Raw genomic sequence first — 24,547 nt, 5'->3', positions numbered from 1 at the left:
CCAGTTTGGTGCCAGCACTTATATGCAATGTGAACAGTTGTGGACCTAGCACTATTTTTATGGTACCCATTAGTAACAATTTGCCATCCTGAGAATTATTCCTATTGTCTTCTGTGTCTGTTAATTCACTTCAGTAAAAGACTGCTTCATTACCAAAGTCTGAGGCACATAAGAACACTGGATCATCCAGACCTTTCCTCCCAAACACTTCGCTCACTAAATCATTTAGCATTATAATGTCCATTCTATAATAAAAGTATTTTAGGAAGCCAGAGAAATTAAAATAATTGTATAACGTGGGTCTAATACAGAATAAATCACCCCACACTTTCTTTTTTTAAAAAAAAGTATTGAATTCTACATTTGGCGAAAATAAAATTGTCATACCTATAATGTGCAACACAGAATTTTTTAAAAGTAGTAAATTCATTTGTATGTACTCTCCAAGCAACTCCCCTTTCACAAAGTTTTCAGGCAGTACACACCAACTATATTATGTCACAAGAGTTAGTGCAAGAAATATGTCTTATAACTATGGCCTTTTAGTTTTGACTTAACATAAATGTTTTAAGTTATAGCCGTTTCACTGGAAATTAAGAAAATTATGAAGGTCAATTTTTATTTCACATGTGACAGCCTAAATTTTACAGGAATTCAGAAGCAGCATGAATGCCCAAGGCAATATTGATGGGAGCTGGCAAGAAACATAAGATAGTGCTGCAACTGTTAGAAGAAAGGGTCATCAAAAAAAGATAACTTAGAAACCTTGGTTTCGGACGTAAAAGAATTTTTATGCTGTACAGTAAAAAGAAAGAATGACTTGCTCATATCATGACACTAATCAACAATGTATTTAAATCTAAGGCACTTCAGACACTGATTATTAATATAGAATAAACGCACCCCAATACCTTGAGCAATCTCTTACACGCAGCTTCCTGCATGCAATCTACAGTTTCAATCTCAGTACTGATGAATTCTTCTTCATTCTCAGCTTTACAGTTGCTACCTGTGAAACTAAATTCAAGATGTTATAAACTCAACACCCTTGATGTTTCAACAAAGAAAAGGCTTCAGTCAGAAGAAAACGAACATAGAAAATGATGAAATACAAACAGGTATCTCAGCAAAGCAGCTTTTTCAGACAGAGTCTTCATCATAACTGGAAGATACGAATACTCTTCAATAGGCCTGAATAAACAAAGTTATGATTGAGGGATTGGGATGAAAGAAAACCAGAGCAAGAAAATTCTTGTCCAACCCAAACCTTGCTCAAAACATTTCTCACATTTCCCAATTCTGATGAAATGTCCTTGACCTGAGAAGATTAATTAAATTTCCTTTGAGATGATGATGTCACTTTAAGAGGTTATTTTGTCCTCTTATTTTTGAAGAGAGGTAGTAATGAGGTGGTATTGAGCTGGCTTCTGAAGACCACTCGAGTAAACAGCTTGGAAGGCCTTGATTTTTTTTAAGAAATAGCAGCCTGAATGGATGTGGCCAGCTCTCTCTGACCCAGATTTCACGGTTTTGGATTTTTCAGAAGCATCACAAGCTATTGGGATCTCAAAGGAGTTGGAAGCTTCAGAGACTGTCTCCTGGCTGCTTCACACTCTAAATTTTCTCAATTTTTTTTTCCTTCTGGATGGGAGAACCGCATGTGAGAATGTGTGTCTGAATTTTCCTTTTATGAGAAAGGATGTGTTTATGGGGTGTTACTATATTGGAACACTTAATTAGCAATAGCTATTGTATCTACTATTCTGTTAAAGTTTCCAACACAGAGCTGAGATATTCTAAATTCCTCTTTCTTTGGTTGTATTTTAACTACAGTGTTTAAATAAATTGTGTTTTGCTTAACAGAGTAGTTTGATGAGTCATATTGCATCAGCTGGAAAAAGTTCTTCACAGGGGTTTGGTCTGGTCCATAACACTCTTTCCATGGATGGTGCCAAACCTGATGAAAATTTCCAGCATTGTTTCATCTCAGATTTCCATAATCTGCCATATTTATTTTCAGAGTCGAGAGAGTTGTGCTGAAAAAGCACACTAGTCAGGCAGCATCCAAGGAGCAGGAGAATCGACGTTTCCGGCATAAGCCCTTCATCAGGAATGAGGCTTGTGGGTTGGGGCTGAGAGAAAAATGGGAGGGGGGGATGGTAGCTCGGAAAGTGATAGATGAAGGTGTGGGAGAAAGTGATAGGTCCGGGGGAGGGGGGTTGTGGATGGGTCCGGAGGGCGGTGCCAAGTTGGAGGCATGGGACTGGGATCACGTGGGCGGAGGGGAAATGAAGAAACTTGAAATCCACATTTATCATGTGTGGTTGCAGGGTCCCAAGGCGGAATATGAGGCGTTCTTTTCCAGGCGTTGCACGGTAACGGTTTGGCAGTAGAGGCGGCCCAGGACCTGCATGTCCTTGACGGAGTGGGAGGGGGAATTGAAGTGTTCAGCCACGGGGCAGTGGGGTTGGTGGGTACAGATGTCCCAGAGATGTTCTCTGAAATGATCCGCAAGAAGGCGTCCTGTCTCCCCGATGTAGAAGTGACCACACCGTGTGCAATGGATGCAATAGATGACATTGGTGGAGGTGCAGATAAATAGAGGTATTTAGCTTCAGGAAAAGAATCAAGTATCCTACATGCACAAGAAAACAACTAATGAATTTAGTACCCACAATCTTGCAGTAAAAATAATAGGAAGGCTTTTAGTACTTACCATAATTAAAAGGGTAAAGTGACAGCAACCAGAGATGTATATTTAAACACAGAAAACAGGAAGTTGCTGCCTTGGAGTTGCCTACACCTTAAGACCATAAGACCATAAGACATAGGAGTGGAAGTAAGGCCATTCAGCCCATCGAGTCCACTCCGCCATTCAATCATGGCAAATGGGCACTTCAACTCCGCTTACCCACATTCTCCCCGTAGCCCTTAATTCCTCGAGACAACAAGAATCTATCAATCTCTGCCTTGAAGACATTTAGCGTCACAGCCTCCACTGCACTCTGCGGCAATGAATTCCACAGGCCCACCACTCTCTGGCTAAAGAAATGTCTCCGCATTTCTGTTCTGAATTTACCCCCTCTAATTCTAAGGCTGTGTCCATGGGTCCTAGTCTCCTCACCTAACGGAAACAATTTCCTAGCGTCCACCCTTTCCAAGCCATGTATTATCTTGTATGTCTCTATTAAGTCTCCCCTTAATCTTCTAAACTCCAATGAATATAATTCCAGGATCCTCAACCGTTTCTCATATGTTAGACTAACCATTCCAGGGATCATCCGTGTGAATCTCCGCTGGACACGCTCCAGTGCCAGTATGTCCTTCCTGAGGTATGGGGACCAAATCTGGACACAGTACTCCAAATGGGGCCTAACCAGAGCTTTATAAAGTCTCAGTAGCACATCGCTGCTTTTATATTCCAACCCTCTTGAGATAAGTGAAAATATTGCATTCGCTTTCTTAATCACGGACTCAACCTGCATGTTGACCTTTAGAGAATCCTCGACTAGCACTCCCAGATCCCTTTGTACTTTGGCTTTACGAATTTTCTCACCGTTTAGAAAGTAGTCTGTGCTTTTATTCTTTTTGCCAAAGTGCAGGACCTCGCATTTGTTCACGTTGAATTCCATCAGCCATTTCCTGGACCACTCTCCCAAACTGTCTAGATCCTTCTTTAGCCTCCCCACTTCCTCAGGACTACCTGCCTGTCCACCTAACTTCGTATCATCTGCAAACTTCGCTAGAATTCCCCAGTCCCTTCATCCAGATCATTAATATATAATGCGAACAGCTGAGGCCCCAATACTGAACCCTGCAGGACACCGCTCGTCACCGGCTGCCATTCTGAAAAAGAACCTTTTATCCCAACTCTCTGCCTTCTGTCAGGCAGCCAATCCTCAATCCATCCCAGTAGCTCACCTCGAACACCATGGGCCCTCACCTTGCTCAGCAGCCTCCCATGTGGCACCTTATCAATGGCCTTTTGGAAGTCTAGATAGACCACATCCACTGGGTTTCCCTGGTCTAACCTACTTGTCACCTCTTCAAAAAATACCAACAGGTTTGTCAGGCATGACCTCCCCTTACTAAATCAATGTTGACTTGTTCTAATCAGACTCTGCTCTTCTAAGAATTTAGAAACCTCATTCTTAATGATGGATTCTAGAATTTTGCCAACAACTAAGGTTAGGCTAATTGGCCTATAATCTTCCATCTTTTGTCTTGATCCTTTCTTGAACAAGGGGGTTACAACAGCGATCTTCCAATCATCTGGGACTTTCCCTGACTCCAGTGATTCTTGAAAGATCTCAACCAATGCCTCTGCTATTTCCTCAGCCACCTCTCTCAGATCTCTAGGATGTATCCCATCGGGGCCAGGAGATTTATCAATTTTAAGACTTTTTAGCTTTTCTAGCACTATCTCTTTTGTAATGGCAAGCTTCACCAAAGACAGGATTCTTAGCAGTGTGGAGGGACAGCGGGATCTTGGTGTTCAAGTTCAGGAAGCTTCACTAACCAGTACCTTATTGAGAGACTCAGCATTGAAAAAAGTGCAACAGTGTGAAATTGCTCTACAGGATAGATATTCATTGTAGTTGCCAGAAATGATACAGGTTTATTAATACTAATAAAAGTGCTTTTTTTTTTAGAACTGGCACTTTAAGTCTTAATTATAGTTAGTCACACAATCACATAACACCAGGTTATAGTCCAACAGGTTTATTTAGAAGCACTAACTTTTGGAGCGCTGCTCCTTCGTCAGGTGGTTGTACACCCCAGTCCAACACTGGCACCTCCAAATCATAATTATAACTAATTACTCTCCAGCACTGAAAAATTACCTTTTCAACTCACGCAGAGGGTGGTACGTATATGGAATGAGCTGCCAGAGGATGTGGTGGAGGCTGGTACAATTGCAACATTTAAGAGGCATTTGGATGGGTATATGAATAGGAAGGGTTTGGAGGGATATGGGCCGGGTGCTGGCAGGTGGGACTAGATTGGGTTGGCATATCTGGTCAGCATGGACGGGTTGAGCCGAAGGGTCTGTTTCCATGCTATACATCTCTATGACTCTAATTCCATGCCTTTAATATTTTAATTTTTGTTGGAGATCTTAAAATTAAAAAATGTAATGTAAACATTTTTTCTTTAACCCCCTCTATGTCTTTGTCATTCTATGGGGACAGTGCACAGCAAATGATTGGATTTGACTCATCTGAGCTGCATTACAAATTGTGCTGTAGAGAAATTAGAATGCATATTTTAAAAATTACATGCTTATTCCTTCCACCATATTAACAAAGTACAGACTAAATTTACATGACATGTCATCGTATATCAGTTTATAAAGATAATTTGTCACATTCATTTACGTTAACCAAGTCACATCATATATAACTTGTGTTTTGGACTCATTGGATACTTAACTTACCTCATGAAGGCAGAAAGAATATACTCATATGGCTGCTGTTGAAATACTGCAAAAAGGCACTCTTGTTCATTATTATATATTTGCAATGTGCTAAAGATTGACTCGGTTGCTCCTACAAGCCAGATGATGGAAACACATTTAGTTTGGAATGTCAAAATTACAAGTGCAAGTAGTGATGGCTAATATAGAGCAAGGACAGGCTTCTTTAGATTTAATATTACCAGTCATAACAATTGAATAAAACTTTTTGATGTGGTGACTGAACAAATGAACAATATAATTTTCTCGTGGCCAACTCAAACAAGAAGCAAGTTTTATAAGGTTCGTCACCATATACTAGAGTGGTAAAAATTAAATGCGGGCTTTTTTTTTAAATAAAGAAAAATGTTTAATTGTTGAACTAATGTAAAAAAAATGAATGAACTACAATATATTTGCAAAGATTTATGTGATAATTGGATGTGTGATTAGTTCTCACTGGCAAATTGTGGAATTAAAGCAATCTTCATTGAATTTTTGATTAAAATCACATTTTCTCAGTCATTATATACATTATAAATGAGGAAAAATATTTCAGCTTTTCACCTTTTCATGACTTGAAAATGTTGATTTTTCTGCAAGGTTTGATAATTTCTGCAATTTGTTTCTTTTAAATGGTCTTCATAGGCCTAAGAAAAATATATTTTGTTGTTAAATAAAAAGATAGGAAAATAACAAGATATTTTGCCCAATCATTCATCCAGTTCAAGTTGGCCTGAACTCTTATGCAGACCATTTTATCCAGGTTTGTCCTAGTTGAATTAATCCATTCCCTTTTGAATAGTTCAACAATCAGCACCCCTGTACTCTTGGCTGTTCACTCCTGAGTTTTCCAAATGTTTAGCTGACAATTTCCTAAGCATATATTTGCTCCTTTGAGTTTTGTTCTAGTTTTGCACAAAATCCACCAAAGTTTCAGTCACTATGCCCCCACAGTCTTTTCTTCAAGTGGTGAAAATAAGGATTGTTACAATTTTGGGTTATAATTAATAGATTTGTGCTCTATTTAACTGCGTTCAGAAGAAGAATAGTGCAGATGCTCCTTATAGAGTAAATAAGAGGGAATTGTTCCGGTATACAGAGGAATTTAAGGCATTCAGTAAAGGAACCAGAAACAACAAAGAAACATTTTATTTTTAAGAGTAACCAGGAAATGACAGGCCAGTTAGTCCAAACTTTATGGTGGATAAGCTATTATAAATAATTCTGTGGTACAGAATATATCTGCCCTTATACAGAAACAAATTCAGTGTTAGCCAGATGTATCGGTGTTTGATAAATTTGAATTTTTTTTTAGAAGATAACCAGATGAGGGCAGTGCATTTGATGTGGTCTGCATGAACTTGGATAAGACTTTGAATAGTGAAGACTGGTTATGGAAGAAAGAACCCATAGGATCCAAGGGAATCAGCACATTGAATCAAAAATTGGATGAGAGGCAGGATGCGGAATCGTTGGTACAAGGATGTTTCTGTAACAGGATGTCTGTTACCAGTGGGGTCCACTGGGCTCTTGCTCTTGTGATTTTAATGATTTGGATGTAAATGTAGGCAGTGTCAAGAAGTTCGTAGATGCCATGTAAATTGGTAACACTGATATTGAGTGAGGAAGATAGCCATAAATCGTGGACTACTTAGAGTGGGCAGAACAGTAGCAAATATAATTCAACCTAGAAAAGTGTGAAGTATTCCACTTGAAGATGGCTAACAAGGCAAGGGATCATAATCTGAATGGTAGGACCCTGGAAAGTACTGAAGATCAACAGGATTTTGAGGTACATAGCCACAGATCCCTGAGGTTAGCAGGGCAGGTAGATATGGCAGTTAAGAAAGCATATGAGTTATTCACCCTTATTACCAAAGGAACAGAATGCAAGATCAAGGAGATTATGCTAAAACTGTAGAAAATGCTGGTTAGACCACAACTGTAGTATTGTGCACAGTCCTGGCCATGAAAATTGAGATTTCACTAGACAGGGTGCACAGCAGTTTTACCGAGATGCTATCTGGTCTATTGGGTCTGAGCTATGAGGAAAGATTAGATTGACTTGGTTGTTTTTTTTTGAAGTAGCACATGTTAAGAGGGGAACTGATAGAGTTGTATAAGATTATGAGCGGCGTAAACATTATGGATAGGAAGGCACCTTTTTTTCCCTCCATTATTTGTAGGATCAATAAAGGAGACATAGATTTAAAGGTCAAAGCCTGAAGAGGGAATTGGAAGAGAAAGGTTTTCACCAAGAGGGTGATGGGAGTTTGAACAATCCTGTCAGGCTGTGAGTCAAAAACTCTTTAACACTTAACAAGTATTTAAGTATTTACTTGCATCGCCATAGACACCGCTATCTGCCAAAAGCTGTAAAGCAAGATGACTGAAGTAAACATATCTAAAGGAGGTATTGCTTCATAACAATACTTTTCAAAGGGAACTTGATACCTTTGCAGATGATAGAGAAAGTGCCAAGGAATAGGATTAATTCCGTAGCTCGTAACAAAAACTGGTGCAGACATGATGAGTTGAATAGTTTCCTTATGTACTACATGATTCTGCAACTCAAATAAAATTGATATAACATTAATCTCCATTACTTATGGCCAAAACTTCCTTTTCCTTCTTTGTAATGTTTTTAAAAACTGATACCTTGAATGATCAAATGTACTTTTTAAATGGAATTAATGTATAGTGACTGTTTGTAAACAGCTAATTAACCCACACGTTTTGAGCAAATCTCAAATATAATTCAAGCAAATCATACCTTTACCAGTACTTTGCCTTCTGGAATCTCATCCAGGACTGAATATTTCTGTTTCCTGTTGTTTCCTAATTGCTCTTTTCTTTCTCTGAGAATGTCTTCAAATTCCCTTTTTCGAGTGCTATGATAAATAAAATGATTCATCACAAAAAGAAACCAGTAAAGTGTCTGGTCATTTACAATACCATTCAAATACTGTAATTTTAGAGTCAGTCATAGAACACAGAAACAGGCCCTTTGGCCCATCATGTCTATGTTGGCCATCAAACATCAAACTATGCTAATCCCACTTTCCTGCACTTGGTCCATAGCCTACAATGCCCCAGCATTTTAATGTTCATTCAGATGCTTCTTAAAATGTCAAGAGAGTACCTGCCACCACCACTCTCTCAGGTACCATGTTCCATATTTCTACCACCAACTGAGTGAAAAACATTTCTTCTCAGATCTCCTGTCAATCACTTACTCCTTACCTTAAACTTATGCCCCCAGTCTTAAGACACATCTACCATGAGGAAAAGATTCTCAAGACCTGCTCTGTACATGCCCCTCAATTTTGCCTCTCATACCTCCTCCTCAGTCTCCCCTGCTCTAAGGAAAATAACCCTAGTCTGTCTAGTCGCTCCTTATAACAGACTTTTCATCCCAAGCTAATTCCAAGTGAATCTCCTCTCCATTCTCTCCAGCACAATCATATTCTTCCAATAGTGTGGTGACCGGTATTCCATCTGGGGCCTACCCAAATGTTTTATAAAGTTGTAACAAGACTTCCATGTTCCTATATTCTACACTCCAGCTAATGAAAGCAAGCTTTCCCATATACCTTCTTCTCCATCCTGTCTACCTGTGCTGAAAGCTTCGGGGATATATGGATTTGTACACTTTTGTTCTTCAGTATTCCTAGGGACTTACCATTCATTGTGTATATCCTTCCTTTATTAGGCCTCCCAAAATGCATCACTTTGCACTTATTGAAATTCAATCTGCCATTGCTCTGCCCAATTTACTAGTTGATCAATATCAGACAGTAGCTCAAGACCATCTTCTTCCCCAATTTTTGGATCATCTGCAAACTTATAATTATACCTTCTACTCTGACATCCAACTTGTTAATATACATAAACAGCAAGGGTCCAAGCACCGAAACTGTGATACATTGCTAGTTACAGGATTCAAAATCAGAAAAACATCACTCCACAATCACCCTTTGCCTCCTATTTCTAAGCTAATTTTGGATACAGTTTGCCAACTTGCCTTGGATCCCATAGGTTCTTACCTTTAGAGTCAGGCTTCCATGTGGGACCTTGTCAAAGTCTTTACTCGAGTCCATGTAAAACACATCAATTGCACTATTCATCAATATATTTAGTCAGCTTTTCAAAAAGCCCAATTAAATTATAATAACATTGTAAATTGAAAAGGCCAATTAATGGTATGACAACTATAATGGTTTAATTATAAGTTAATTCTCAGTTATAACTGAAAATTAGACTCAGGATGATAGCTTTGTAGTTATATTATTTCAGTCTTCAAATAAGTTGGTTACTTTGCAAAGGTATTGCAACTTTCAATTCATATGATAATACAATTACTAATTGTGTTACAATTCTAGTCAACTTTTCTCAAAATAATGAAGACCTGCAAATACAAAAATGGAGGTCATTTTCTGCGTACCGAACAAAGTATTCAAATGAAGTTATTTTTGAGATCACACACATTTAGCAGTTTTATTTCTGTTGCACACACAAAGCATTATGAACAGAAGTTATGCAAAATAAGTCCTCTTTTAGAACCTTCATTCGTATATCTAGCAGTAGTAACGCAAAAGATAGGAAGCAAGCAATAGTCTGGGTTCACATGAGGTCTGAATACAAAATGCAAAACAAAAACACTGTAGATCACTTGGAATATTGCAACTTCATTAATCACAATAAGGTACTAGGGCCCTCAATGACTTTTCTTTATTTTTATTCTTTTATTTGGAGTTGTGAAGTGTGAGTTAAAGATGCCTTTTGCTCTCTGATTAATAGCTCCAATTGAAAGGAAAACAGACCAAACATGTTTGTTTCATTCATAAGGCCAGGCCTGGAAGTTGGTTGGTTCCTGATTAAAATATTCTGTAGATGCATGTCACTATGGAGAGTATTGTGTTTTAACAGATAGCAGAAGTTGACTATTAACTGGGTCAGTAGCGAGGAATTGATTCACTGTATCTGATTACAATAAGAAGGAATGATGTGCAATCACTTAGAATAAGCTTTCCCCTGGCTCTATTGTTTATTGTAAGCTCCTTATGTGTATTAGCCTCTAGTTCCAACATTTCTGGTTGACCTGTTGTTAAGTTCTCCTTTTCACAGACTTACTGTGCTTCCTCTATTTTGTTTTTATTTCAGTTCTCCAGCATCTGCATTATTTTACTGTCTGTTTCAACAGACTATACAAGATATTTTGCATATAAAATTCATGTTGCAGATCATGGCAAGCAATGGTTTACTTAAGGAAACAAAATGTTGTAGTATGCATGCATAAAAAGGTATCAAAAATACAAATCATAACATACTCATGGGGTACTACAGACAATGGAAAGTACTGTCAGAGAATAGGTGGGATGGTGGGGTGGTGGTGGAGGGATAAGGAAGACAGTGGGTGTGAGAGCGTGCCAGAGGCAGCACGTTAAAAGGGTGAGTGGAACTCCTGGGGCCTCCTTGTTGGCCCTCAATCACAGCTACTATGCTTTGTTCCCTCCTCACCCCATAGGGATTTCTCCATATCTGGTGTCCCCTCTTTCCATCAATGAGCTCCATTTCTAAAGTGTGCATGCTCCCCTGTGCTTGCATAGTGCTACATTTGTGCATGATGTCACGTAAATTCTGCACGATCATGTATTGTGTCTGGAATCATGTGCATTCCCAAATTACTGCACATTTGTAACTACCTACACAGTTGCAGATATCAATAAACAACACCTGGCCAAAAAAGCTCAAGATTCAGCACTTTGTTTTTATTTGGACAGAATCAAGTATACAAACATAGCACAGGAGGCCATTTGATACATTGTGCCAGCACCTCACTTGGTGCCATTCATAATGCCTTCTCCCCATGATCTTGCAAATTCTTAAATTTTAATCAACTATCCAATTTCCTTTTTGAATTCCTCTACTGAACTTACCTCTACCACACTGTCCAAAGAAGTACATTCCAGATCCTAACCAGTTATATGAACACCTAGTCCCTCATCAGTTTTGCTTTTGATAACTTCTTGAAGTCTATGTCAGTTTGCTCTCAATCTTGCACCATTTTCTCCTTAAAATTTGTCTACAGGATGTCGGTATTACTAGTCCTACCTTTATATCCCATCCCAAATTGTCCAGAGAGTATTAACTCAACCATATTGCTGTAGCTCTATACCCACAAGTAGGCCTGACCAAACAAGGATGACAGATTTTAGGATAGGGAAGACAGCGTTTGGTATGCTTTCCATTATTGATCAGAGTATTGAGTACAGGTGTTGGGAGGTCATGTTACGGCTGTACAGGTCATTGGTTAGGCCACTGTTGGAATATTGCATGCAATTCTGGTCTCCTTCCTATCGGAAAGTTGTTGTGAAACTTGAAAGGGTTTAGAAAAGAGTGACAAGGATGCTGCCAGGGTTGGAGGATTTGAGCAAGAAGGAGAGGCTCAACTGCATCTTAGTGGGCGGCACGGTGGCACAGTGGTTAGCACTGCTGCCTCACAGCACCAGAGACCAGGGTTCAATTCCTGACTCAGGCGACTGACTGTGTGGAGTTTGCACGTTCTCCCCGTGTCTGCGTGGGTTTCCTCCGGGTGCTCCGGTTTCCTCCCACAGTCCAAAGATGTGCAGGTCAGGTGAATTGACCATGCTAAATTGCCCGTAGTGTTAGGTAAGGGGTAAATTAGGGGTATGGGTGGGTTGCGTTTCGGCGGGTCGGTGTGGACTTGTTGGGCCAAAGGGCCTGTAATGTAATCTAATCTAATCTAAAAAAAGGCTGGGGCTGTTTTCCCTTGAGCGTCAGAGGCTGAGGGGTGATCTTATAGAGGTTTACAAAATTATGAGGGGCATGGATAGGATAAATAGACAAAGTCATCTCCCTGGGGTCGAGGAGTCCAGAACTAGAGGGCATAGGTTTAGGGTGAGAGGGGAAAGATATAAGAGAGACCTAAGGGGCAACATTTTCACACAGAGGGTGGTACGTGTATGGAATAAGCTGCCAGAGGAAGTGGTGGAGGTTAGTACAATTGCAACATTTAGAGTCATAGAGATGACAGCATGGAAAAAAGACCCTTCGGTCCAACCCGCCCACGGGTTTGGGTCGGGTGCTGGCAGGTGGGACTAGATTGGTTTGGGATATCTGGTCAGCATGGAAGGGTTGGACCGAAGGGTCTGTTTCCATGCTGTATGACTCTATGATATTAGTGAACCAGACAAAAGCAAAACACTGTGGATGCTAGAGATCTGAAATTTGGCAGCATCTGTCGATTTGTTTCGACTTGAAACACTAACTCTTTCTCTGCCCACAGAAAATCAAGCTGTCATCTTACAAAGAAGCACGTGTACGATACATAGACCTCAAGGACATGTATTATGGACCAGGTCACACTCCCTCAAAACACTTTAAGAGGGTAGCCCAGAACCTTACTTTTCTAGTTGTTTTAAGCAGACGTAAGGTGAATATTCTAGGAGTAACACAGCTGGTCAAACCACTCTGTTCTAAACAAAACAATCTATTAACATACAAGCAAAAGAAAGTCAAATTTAGAGTAACATTACCACTTGAAAACTCAACCGACACGAAAACACAACTTAAAGAGCTGTTCCGATTTCCTACCCTTTGGCAAAAAGGTAAGTTCAAATACAATTTCTAATAGGAAAGAGAGTGAGGATCAGCATGGAACTATTTCTTTCAGCATGGAACAAAATTAGAAAAAAATCCTGAACTGGGAGAACTGGCACTCCCCTTTCATTATACAAGTGTTTCTTTTAAAAAAAACTTAAAAGCCTTTTCAAGTAGATATTTCCAGACATATTGGAACCTATGCCTTTACAACCACTCTTGAAAAAAAAACAAAAACAGAATAACTTTGTCAAAAGGAGCAGCATCGTCACGCATGACATAACCTGGAGAAGACAGAATGACTTCTGGTCTCCAAATTTGAGGAAAGACATTCTGGCTATTGAGGGAGTGCAGCGTAGGTTCACGAGGTCAATTCCTGGAATGGCGGGATTACCTTACACTGAAAGACTGAAGCGACTGGGCTGGAATACCCTTGAGTTTAGAAGACTGAGAGAGGATCTGATTGAGGCATATAAAATTATTAAAGGATTGGACACTGTGGCAGCAGGAAACATGTTTCCGCTGATGGGTGAGTGCCGAACCAGAGGACACAGCTTAAAAATACGGGGTAGACCATTTAGGACAGAGATGAGAAGAAACTTCTTCATCCAGAGACTGGTGGCTGTGTGGAATGCTCTGCCCCAGAGGGGAGTGGAGGCCCAGTCTCTGGATTCATTTAAGAAAGAGTTGGATAGATCTCTCAAAGATAGTGGAATCAAGGGTTATGGAGATAAGGCAGGAAGAGGCTACTGATTAGGAATGATCAGCCATGATCATATTGAATGGCGGTACAGGCTAGAAGGGCTGAATGGCCTATTCCTGCACCTATTGTCTATTGTCTGTTGACTAGTTATTTGCCAAGCATTCCAACTGATGTGGAAAGGACAATATACTTGCATTGTGCCAAAAAAAAAATCAAATAATGTATAGCCTTACTTTTTATTTGAAGTAGTCTGTGCTCTGGTAGTCAGCTTATGAAATTAAGGAACAGTTTATTTTGTTGTTCAATATGCTGTTCTTCCTCAGTCACAATCATGTACAACTTTTTCTTTAATCGCACAATTGTCTTCTCTTTCTCTTGTAACTTCTGAAGCTGATGGACACAAAAATTCTCCAAATAAAAATGCAATTCACAAAAGTATAGCATTGGTTTAATTTAGAACCTCTGTGTAATGACCAAGCATAAATAATAATAATTTGAATTACAGTTAGCTTTCAAACCAAATCATGTGTCATAGATATATGGACTTCACAATTTAACTATTACTAAAAACAATAACTAAAAATTAAATCACCAAATTGTAGTTAGTTTTAAGCTGCACTGAAGATGACAAATTAACTCAGAAAATGTGATCAAATAATTTTAATTAAAAATTGTTAATTAAAAATGTTCATATCCCAATCATACTTCATACTTCTGATTTAATAGTCACAGAGCTTCTGCTGCAGTTAATTACATTGAGGTTTAATGACAAATGCACACACCCAAATTAGCTATTTTGTACACAGCATGATCCCACAAAAACCAATGTGATAACCAGGGCATCGCAGACTCTGGGTGCAGATGTCTCTGCTGTCTTAAACAGGATGGCATATATTCTATACGTGGCCTTACAAGGCAACACAGATCTTCACCAACTTGGTCTTCCATAGTTTGGCAGGAAGAATCTGGCACTTGTTCAGGAAAGGGGTGCCAACAAAAGAGCATATGAAGTGGAACTCCATCCAAAGTGTTTCAACTTTACACTTGACTCTTTTTTCCCCCCTAGCCAAAATAAAGCAAAATGTCATGTCAGCCAAGTCTCCCCTGCCACATGGACAGTCTCCACTGAGGCCTTGGTAAGAAAAAAAAACAGCATCTCAGAAGTCAGGTAAATTATTTGAGTAGCTTCCTCGGACTCTGGATTCGCACAGGATGCATCATACATCCCACAAAAATACAAGAACAACTAAGACTCTTGTAAGATACAGCAAGTGAGTGAAGTGTCCAACTAAGAGGATAAGGCGTGGTTGACAACTGTGACAAATTGGGCCTCCACCAGAGAAAAACGGAACTTTGACCATCCTGTTAGGAAATGGAAGTGTAGGGGAATTGGATGTCAGTTTTATTGTTTTTTTTTCTCCCAAATGCAGTAATCATTTAAATAATTAGAACATTCATGAATCACAGAAATCAACTGATGATGTATGGTCCAAGACAAGATCTGTGTAAAACTTTGAGTTCGGGTACCACTTGTCGTGGGTATGTTTGCCGAGCTTGGAAGTTGATTTGCAGAAGTGTCATCCCCTGTCTAGGTGACATCTTCAGTGCTTTGGAGCCTCCTGTGAAGCGCTGCTGAACTGTCTCTCTGGAATTTATTTGGTTCAGTTTCTGCTGCTTCTAGTTGCCAGTTCCAGCTGTTTGTTATAGTGGCCAGTATATTGGATCTAGGCCTATGTCCTTGTTGACTGAGTGCCATGCTTCTAGAAATTCTCTAGCTGTCCTTTGTTTAGCTTGTCCTATAATCGTTGTGTTATCCCAGTCGAATTTGTGGCCTTTGTCATCTGTTTATGGCTACTAAGGACAGCTGATCATGGCGTTTAGTGGCTAGTTGGTGCTCAAGGATGTAGATTGGTAGTTGTCTGCCAGTTTGTCCGATATAGATTTTCATGCAGTCTTTGTATGAAATCTTGTAAATTGAGTTTGTCTTGCACATAATGGCTATAGGATCTTTTGTTCTGGTAGGTGATTGTCAGAGTGTGGCTGTCGGTTTATGAGCTGTCATGAAACAGAGTGATCAGAGAAGTCTGACTGTCAGTTCCAAGACACTTTTTATGTAAGGTAACATGGCTAGTGAGTTAGATCATGGCATTTTCTTGTCATGTTGTGTGTCTGTTAAGCATCTGCTGATGAAATTGCAGGGCTACCTATTTTTGTTGAAGACTCTGCAGCAGAAGCAGTGACGCAAAGATTGGAACAAACAGCCCTACCACAAATTCAACCCAAACTCTGGATCAGTTACATGGATGACACTTTTGTTATCATTGAGACAGCAAAACTCGAGAAAACACACCGGATTATCAACACCACATTCATAGAGATCAAATTTACGAGCGAGGAGGAAGCCAACAATCAACTCCCATTCCTGGGTGTGATGGTACAAAGAACACAGAACACTGAATGCACCACAAAAGTCTAAAGGAAAGCCACATACACTGACCAGGCCTTGAATTATAACAGCAACCGCCCAAACACACACAAGAGGACCTGCATTAGGACCCTGTTCAAAAGGGCTAGAAACGTATTGCACCACTCCCGACCTATGAAGGAAAAGAAACAAACACCTCTATAGAGGCTTCACCAAGGACAGATATCCCCGCAACTTCATCCGCACATGCCTAATAGACAAACAACACAACAAGACATGCCACGACCTAACTTACTAGCCACGCTACCTTATATAATAAAAAAAAAGTCTCGGAACTGACAGCCAGACTTCTCTGACCACGCGGATCCATAACAGCCACACTTAGACAACAACCCACCAGAACAAAAGACTCCATACCCATCATGTGCAAGACAAACATAATTGACAAGATTCCATTGAAAGACTACATAAAACATTATATAGGAGAAACAGGCAGACAACTAGCAATCTGCATTCACAAACACCAACTAGCCACTAAACACCACAACCAGCTGTCCCTAGTAGCCATACACACAGATGACAAGGACCACAAATTCAACTGAAACAACACAACAATCATAGCACAAGCTAAAGATAGGACAGCCATAGAGTTTCTAGAAGCTTGGCACTCAGCCACAAACTCCAACAACAAGGACATAGACCTAGACCCAATACACCGGCCACTATAACAATCAACCGGAACCAGCAAATGGAAGCAGCAAAAACTGAACCAAATAAATTTCAAAAAGACACACTGCAGCAGCATTTCACAGGGAGATCAAAACCACTGAAGATGTCACATAGACAGGTGACAAAACTTCTGCAAATTAACTTCCCAACTCAGCAAACATACCCACAACCATGATATGGTCCAAGACAAGAATGAGTTGGAAGGTTTAAAACACAACTAGTTTCTGACAACTCTGTTACCTGCATATCATGTTCATCATGCTGCAGTTGCTCAACTTGCTTTTGCAGGTGATGACACTTCACAGAACAATCACCTTGCACCTCATGAATTTTCAGTTTAGCAGTATCTTGGAGTTTCTCTGCATTAAGTACACACTCTTCTTTGGAAGATGTTTTACTCTGCCATTGGTGAAGCTCATTCCTGTAATTGCAAGTCATATTCAGCTTAAAATAGGATTGTAAAAGCACAATAAAATGTGTTTTATTGTACTAACAAAGAATATATTGGGGCATTCAACTTTCTTTGCAAACCTTAGTACATCTTAATTAATCAATCACAAGGAAAAATAGAAACCAGTTCAATATCACAGCATTGCTATGTGCTTTCAAAGTTTTGTAACAACAAGCCATTTGATATTGTTCAATGGAATATTGGCACAATAAAGACTTGAAAAAAAAATCCATGTTTAAATTCACTCCTCTTTCTCAAGAAGATATAGTACAGGCTGATAAAAAAAAAAGATAATTTCTTCCTGGACACCAAAAAAATTCAATATAGCCAATTTTGTCCCTAGCATTTCAATAAATAGCGAATATGTACATTCCTTCACTCCAACATTAGGATTTCAACAGACAGCAAGAGGCACACATGATGAAAAGTCATATGTCACCTTGAACTGGATCTAAGTAGAATACAAACTGTACATTTTTCCAAGCTTGGGTAATGTTTTAATAAAGTTTGAGTTACAGAATATTAACATTGAGGCAATAAATTAAACAAGTGTGTTGACACATTGAAGCATGTTGACTATTTTTTAAATGTCAATTTCTTTTTCAAACAAGCTAGTCTGATGCCACCAGTAACAATGAGAAGTTTAACTGAGGCCTTTATCTGCTCTTATGAAAACATTTTAAAACACCATTGCCATATATTCAAGTACAAGCAATTTTGTCCTGATCTTCTATTAATTATCCTTCTACCAGTATCACCAGAGCACATCATCTTATTTTTGTATCTAACACATCATATTTCACAAATCAGGTGCTGTATTTCCTATAATGACTACAATCAAAAAGGTACTTCATTGATATAAAGCATTTTGTGGCAGAGAGTTTGAAAAGCAAGTTGTGTAAAACACATGGTATAAATGCAAATCTGTTCTTCAGATTACAGGCAAATTTGTCAATTATCATTTGCCAGGGTTGACATATACGATAACCTTTTGCTAAGCCTTCTGAATAATAACCAAAGGACCACCTTTTATTATTTAGAAATCCAAATGTTTGATGTTAATCACTGCACACTACAAAGCAAAACAAATACTTTTCCTCAGTTCAATTTGTGCTTCATTCTCTCTTCCAGGGACTTACATATGAAAGAACTGAAACCAGCGTAGTCATTCTAAAAGATGAGATTCTTACTAACAATTCAGGTCTTTTTCAATATATCATCTCAGTTGCACCACACTGTAAACATTTGCTATAAATTCTGTCTTACAATCTTATGCTCCACAACTACCTGGTGAAAGCTACTCTGAAAGCTATAACCGGTTGTTGTGTGATTTTTAACTTTGTACACCCCAGTCCAACACCAGCACCTCCAAATCATCTCTAAACCAAACTCAGTTACAACACTAGCCAGTCAAGAACTACTACAAAAACTAAAGGACTTGCTGCTTCTCATAAAATGTCGCATCTCCGAAAGGTCTAGAGCAAAAATGGCACTCAACTGTAGCAAATTGCATTTCAACCCTCACCCAAAGTTTGGAAGAACCTTGTACCTGCTATCAGTTACCAGTTAAAGCTGATATAATATTTCAAAATGCCACATTTTCACAAAATTATGCTTTATCTATGAATATCAAAACCAGCATGAATCAGACATTTCACAACTTTGGCTTCTGTTTTTCCACTTGTCATGGCTTTAAAAGGAACTTCCTCCCTAGCCATCTCCATTCCAATGTCCTCCTTCACAATGCTACTGAAAACTCACCTTTGCCCAATCTTGTGCTCGTCTTTAAAAATGAAGTAATTAATACAGAGTTTTGTGTTAGAATTTATCTGTTTATGCTTCTATAAAAATCGAGACATTTTATTCTGTTATTAAGGCTACAAGCTATTGTCTAACAAGCTAGCATTGTCATATATTTAAACTGAAAGTTTTAGGGGAGTAGTGTGGTGGTGGATCTAATGTTCAATATAAAAGCTAGTGACACTGGACATGATCAAATGACATTATATGAATTGTAAGGGATGTAGTTGTTAAAAAAAAGAAATACTTACTGAAAAAATTCTATTTTATGTAAACCAGAAATGTAACTGATGGTATGCAGATAGCAGGAGCCAATGATGTAATTTTTAAAAATTAATTCATGGGACGAATCACCCTCTGTCCAGCATTTGTTGCCTGTCCCTCGTTGCCATTGAGAATATGGTGATGAGCTGTCTTCTTGAACTGCTGTGGTCCAGGCAGTTTAGGTTAACCCACAATATCTTTAGGGAGAAAGTTCTAGGATTTTGACCCAGCAAGTGAAGAAAAGGCAATAAATTTTCAAGTCAGGATGGTGAATAACTTGCAGGGGAACTTGCAGGTGGTGTTCCCAGGTATCTTCTGCCTTGTCCTTCTCAATGGTAATGGTTATGGATTTAGAAGGTGCTAAAGATCTTTGGTGAATTTTTGCAGTGCATCTTGTAGATAGTACAAATTGCTGCTGCTGAGATTGCTGGTGGAGGGAGTAATGTGATGCTAATCAAGCGGGCTGCTTTGTCCTGGATGTTATCAAGCTTCTTGAGTGATGTTGGAGCTGAACCCAAACAGGCAAGTGGGGAGTATTCCATCACACTCCCCCAACTTGTGCCTTGTAGATGGTGAACAGGCTATAGGGAGTCAGGAGATGAGTTACACGCCACAGTGTTCCTCATCTTTGACCTGCATTTCTAACCACCGTATTTATATGATGTGTCCAGTTGAGTTCCTCGTCAAAGGATATTGATATTGGGGGTATCAGTGATGGTAACAACCCTCCATTGAATGTCATGGGGCAGTGGTCAGATTGACATTTATTGGAGATGGCCATTGGCTGACATTTCTGTGACACAAATGTTACTCTCTACTTCTCAGCCCAAGCAGCAGTCTGATTTAATGACACAACTTATCACAGATCAATTAACATTACATGTTAATGCAACATTACATACAAATTTGAGCAAGTGAGGTTATTTGTAAAAGCATTTAACAGTTCATTTTTGATCAATGAAATTGTCAATAAATAATTTTACCTCAATTCTCTATTAGACTGAATAAGATCCCAGATCAAAGTTTGTCATCTTTCTGTATCTTTCATTAGAATGCTCACCATTTTGCTTATTTCCACAATTGAATGTTTATCCAAAAGAACCATATCTACAAATATTCAAAAAGATCTAATGAACAACAAAAAGTAATAAGTTATGGATGTAGGGTCAACAAACTGCCATTCCTAGATGTAGAACGGACAACCAATAGGGAACTTCAAAACAGGAAACTAACACATATGGACCAAATATTGAACAGAAGTAATCATCCCAAAATCCACATAAGAAGCTGCATTAGAACCTTATTTCAAAGAGCCACCACATACTGCAACACAGAGGAACTACAGAGCAAAGGAAAATCACCTATACAGTGCACCCAATGAACACAGTCCGTTGATTTCTGAGCATGAAAACGAAACTTCCAGCTCAGTGAGCAAACCTACATCCAGAACCTCAACCTGAGCTACAAATCTTCTCAAAACTCAGTAATAAGATAACAAAATTGGTACCTAAAATTATTAGCCATTTAGAAATGTTAAACATTAGAAGACTTGCAGTGGCTAAAAGTTCACAATCTCGGGTACCTTACAAATTAATAACTATAAAAGATCTTTATCTTCCAATACTTAAAGCTAGATCATTGGAGTGCAATTATGGTCATTTACCACTATTGCTCCAAAATGACCATTAAAGCTCCCCAGGTCCCCAGTTTGGTTGTCATCATGTGAAATGGAGTAGTTTAATTTTTCAAAAGTGTTGAAGCAGAAAGGTGACAATAACACTTTTCTCTTCAGTAGCTCTTTCATTCCTTTACACTTGCCGAAAGAGCAAGTTTCTATCAGTTTCCACCTGGATAAGTATCAGACAACCATATTACAATGCAAAGTGCTTCCCCAATTTCACTCCCAAGCAACCTCTTTGTAATTTGAGAATCAAACATTCTTGCTGTAAAAACACCCCAACAAAAAGAAAATAGCTTCTCTATATTGTATTATTTAATCACATGAAATGTCAAATTAAATGTCAGATCAGAATAATCATTTATAGCAAGTATCCCTGGCCAGCAGCAATGTAAAAAAAGAACCAAATGTCTACATAAGTGTCTCCATCCATACTCAGCCATAGGCAAGCCTTCTGCTTTGACTCTTCATGGTGACATATGGAAACTGTGTCCCATGGCTCCAAAGTAACTGTTTTGATTCCAGACGGGTTTTAGCCCCCGGCCAGTCAGCGTGTAGGTCCACCAGTGGGTAAACAACCTTGCATTCATGAACCAAACTCCCATCTATGGACAAATGGCATCAGTGTTTATGGATACTTCAGAAGAGTAGAAGGTTAAGGGAATAAACCTTGACCAAAAAGGAATCTGGAGTGCAGCACACTGACTGAAGTTGAGAGATGAATTGCAATGTACAGACAGACAAGGTCTCTAAATTTTATCCAAACTTGCACACTGGAGAGACAACACACCAGTTTTCCTGCTGACGTATCACAACACATAAGATAGCATCTGCAAGTAATGATCATAACTTGATTGAAATAGCCGAGTGTTGCTATTGTCTCTCCCCAACAATAGAAGAGACCATGTCCCACTGGTTCAGACAATTATAGACAGACAGAATATTCAATCCAAATATGACTTTGACATCACCAGGTCAGTATTACTAGCAGATTAGCCACTTATTCACCTCTCCAGTTTTTAGTAATTTGTGGACCCACATGCTGAACTGATTTGAAGCCATGTTGCTGAAGGAGCTTGTTTAAACTGTCCCAATCTGATTGAGAGCGAGAGCGAGAGCAATCAAATACTCCGGAAATAAAAGATTTTTTCAAAAATAGGCAGGCAGAAAATTGAATAAATATGTTGGAGTGCTTTTCATGTTCAGTGTGATAATGAAATAGTACATTTGAAGCTTTAAATCAAAGCCTGGCTGCACAGCAACAAATAAAACACACACTTTAAAATGTCACAAATGTTATGCTGCATTTCAGAAGAGTTATTAAATTGGCCTTCTCAGCTGTAAAATATCCCAGGGCATAAATCAAAGCAAAACAAACAGGTCTGAACAAATACTGAGCCCTTGAGCAACAATATTGAAATAAATAATAGAGGTACATATCCCTTTATCTGAAATGCTCGGGACCAGCTACTTTGCAGAAATCGGAATTTTGCGGTTTTCGGAACTAATTTAGTGTCTCCTGTAGGGTGCAGGGCAACAACCCATAATCAAACATAAATACTGTACTGTGGCAAAAACATATGAACACTGACACTAAGCAGAATAAATAAAGACTAGAAGTACGACCACTCTTTATTTTAGGAGTAGTGACTGATAAATGAAATACATCGACCATAAATATTCAACAACATTTTATTTCCATTAAAAAAATTACAAGTAAAACATTCGGTAAAACTCAAACATACACAGCTTCAGCACTATGGTAGGTGGCGGTTTTAAAGGCTTCTTCAAGTGTCATCTGTCTCATTAACATTGGTTTCTGTCTAAGCAATCTCTCTTTAATGGAGTAAAATGCCATAATCTCTTGCTCACTGATAAATGAAAGTTGTTCAAGGCCAGCAATTAACTGATCACACATTTTCACCATATCGTCAATGGAGACTTTTTCAACTGTGTTCACTAACTCATCATCATCACCACTACTATCCTCACACTTATCTGTACAGGAAACCATATTTAAAACCATTTCAGCAATGTTTCCACGTCATTGTCAATGTTCAGCATTTCTTCGATGTCAGCTTTATGTAATTTATTTACATTTCCATTCGATAAATTCTGTGCATAAGTAACAAGGTTTGCTATCATCTTTTTCTCTTCAGTGATATGAAATCCTTCAAAGTCTTCATCTGCAGTTCATTTACAAGAAACATCGTTGTAGGCCAGAGTCTGTGCCAAGAATTTGTTAATGTTGCTTTATCAACATCAGTCCAAGCATTATCAATTGCATCATGAATACTAAACCCCTTTAGGAAGTCTTGAATTCCTACCTCTCTGTTGACTGCAGCAAGCATACTGTTTAAAAATAGTCTTTATACTTACACTTCATGGAGCGTAAAATTCCTTGGTCACAAGTCTGTAATACCGATGTCACATTCGGGGGCAAGTAAATGCCAAAAACATTACTTTTCACAAGCTGTTTGGCAGGGGGGATGTGCGGAGCAGTCATAGAGTCATAGAGATCTACAGCATGGAAACAGACCCTTCCGTCCAACCTGTCCATGCCGACCAGATATCCCAACCCAATTTAGTCCCACCTACCAGCACCCGGCCCATACCCCTCCAAACCCTTCCTATTCATATACCCATCCAAATGCCTTTTAAATGTTATGATTGTAACAGCCTCCACCACTTCCTCTGGCAGCTCATTCCATACACGTACCACCCTGTGTGTGAAAAGGTTGCCCAGTAGGTCTCTTTTATATTTTTCTCCTCTCATCCTAAACCTATACCCTCTAGTTCTGGACTCCCCCATCCCAGGGAAAAGACTTTGTCTATTTATCCTATCCATGCCCCTAATGATTTTGCAAACCTCTATCAGGTCACCCCTCAACCTCCAACGCTCCAGGGAAAACAGCCCCAGTGTGTTCAGCCTCTCCCTAGAGCTCAAATCATCCAAACCTGGCAACATCCTTGTAAATCTTTTCTGAACACTTTCAAGTTTCACAACATCTTTCCGATAGGAAGGAGACCAGAATTGCACGCAATATTCCAACAGTGGCCTAACCAATGTCCTGTACAGCCGCAACATGACGTCCCAACTCCTGTACTCAATACTGACCAATAAAAGAAAGCATACCAGATGCCTTCTTCACTATCCTATCTACCTGCGACTCCACTTTCAAGGAGCTATGTACCTGCACTCCAAGGTCTCTTTGTTTAGCAACACTCCCTAGGACCTTAACTGTATACGTTTTGCTAAGATTTGCTTTCCCAAAATGGAGCATCGCGCATTTATTTGAATTAAATCCCATCCGTCACTTCTCAGCCCATTGGCCCATCTGGTCCAGATCCTGTTGTAATCCAAGGTACCCTCTTCACTGTCCACTACACCTCCAATTTTGGGGTCATCTGCAAAC

General features: G+C 39.2%; 1 protein-coding gene across 1 annotated transcript in view; it reads right to left on the bottom strand.

The window, feature by feature from the left end:
- cep70 (centrosomal protein 70) overlaps nt 1-24,547 on the bottom strand; it is a 43,155-nt gene that overhangs the window by 14,425 nt on the left and 4,183 nt on the right. Inside the window, 9 exon segments of the mRNA XM_072578347.1 lie at nt 912-1,017; nt 6,023-6,105; nt 8,232-8,349; nt 14,018-14,063; nt 14,066-14,168; nt 17,152-17,359; nt 20,437-20,560; nt 22,140-22,226; nt 22,890-23,129. Of these exon segments, the coding sequence (XP_072434448.1) occupies nt 912-1,017; nt 6,023-6,105; nt 8,232-8,349; nt 14,018-14,063; nt 14,066-14,168; nt 17,152-17,359; nt 20,437-20,560; nt 22,140-22,226; nt 22,890-23,129 (1,115 nt within the window).

Source organism: Chiloscyllium punctatum, chromosome 10, assembly GCF_047496795.1.
Source record: "Chiloscyllium punctatum isolate Juve2018m chromosome 10, sChiPun1.3, whole genome shotgun sequence".
Classification (NCBI taxonomy): Eukaryota; Metazoa; Chordata; class Chondrichthyes; order Orectolobiformes; family Hemiscylliidae; genus Chiloscyllium; species Chiloscyllium punctatum.
This window is presented reverse-complemented; position numbering and strand designations above follow the sequence as displayed.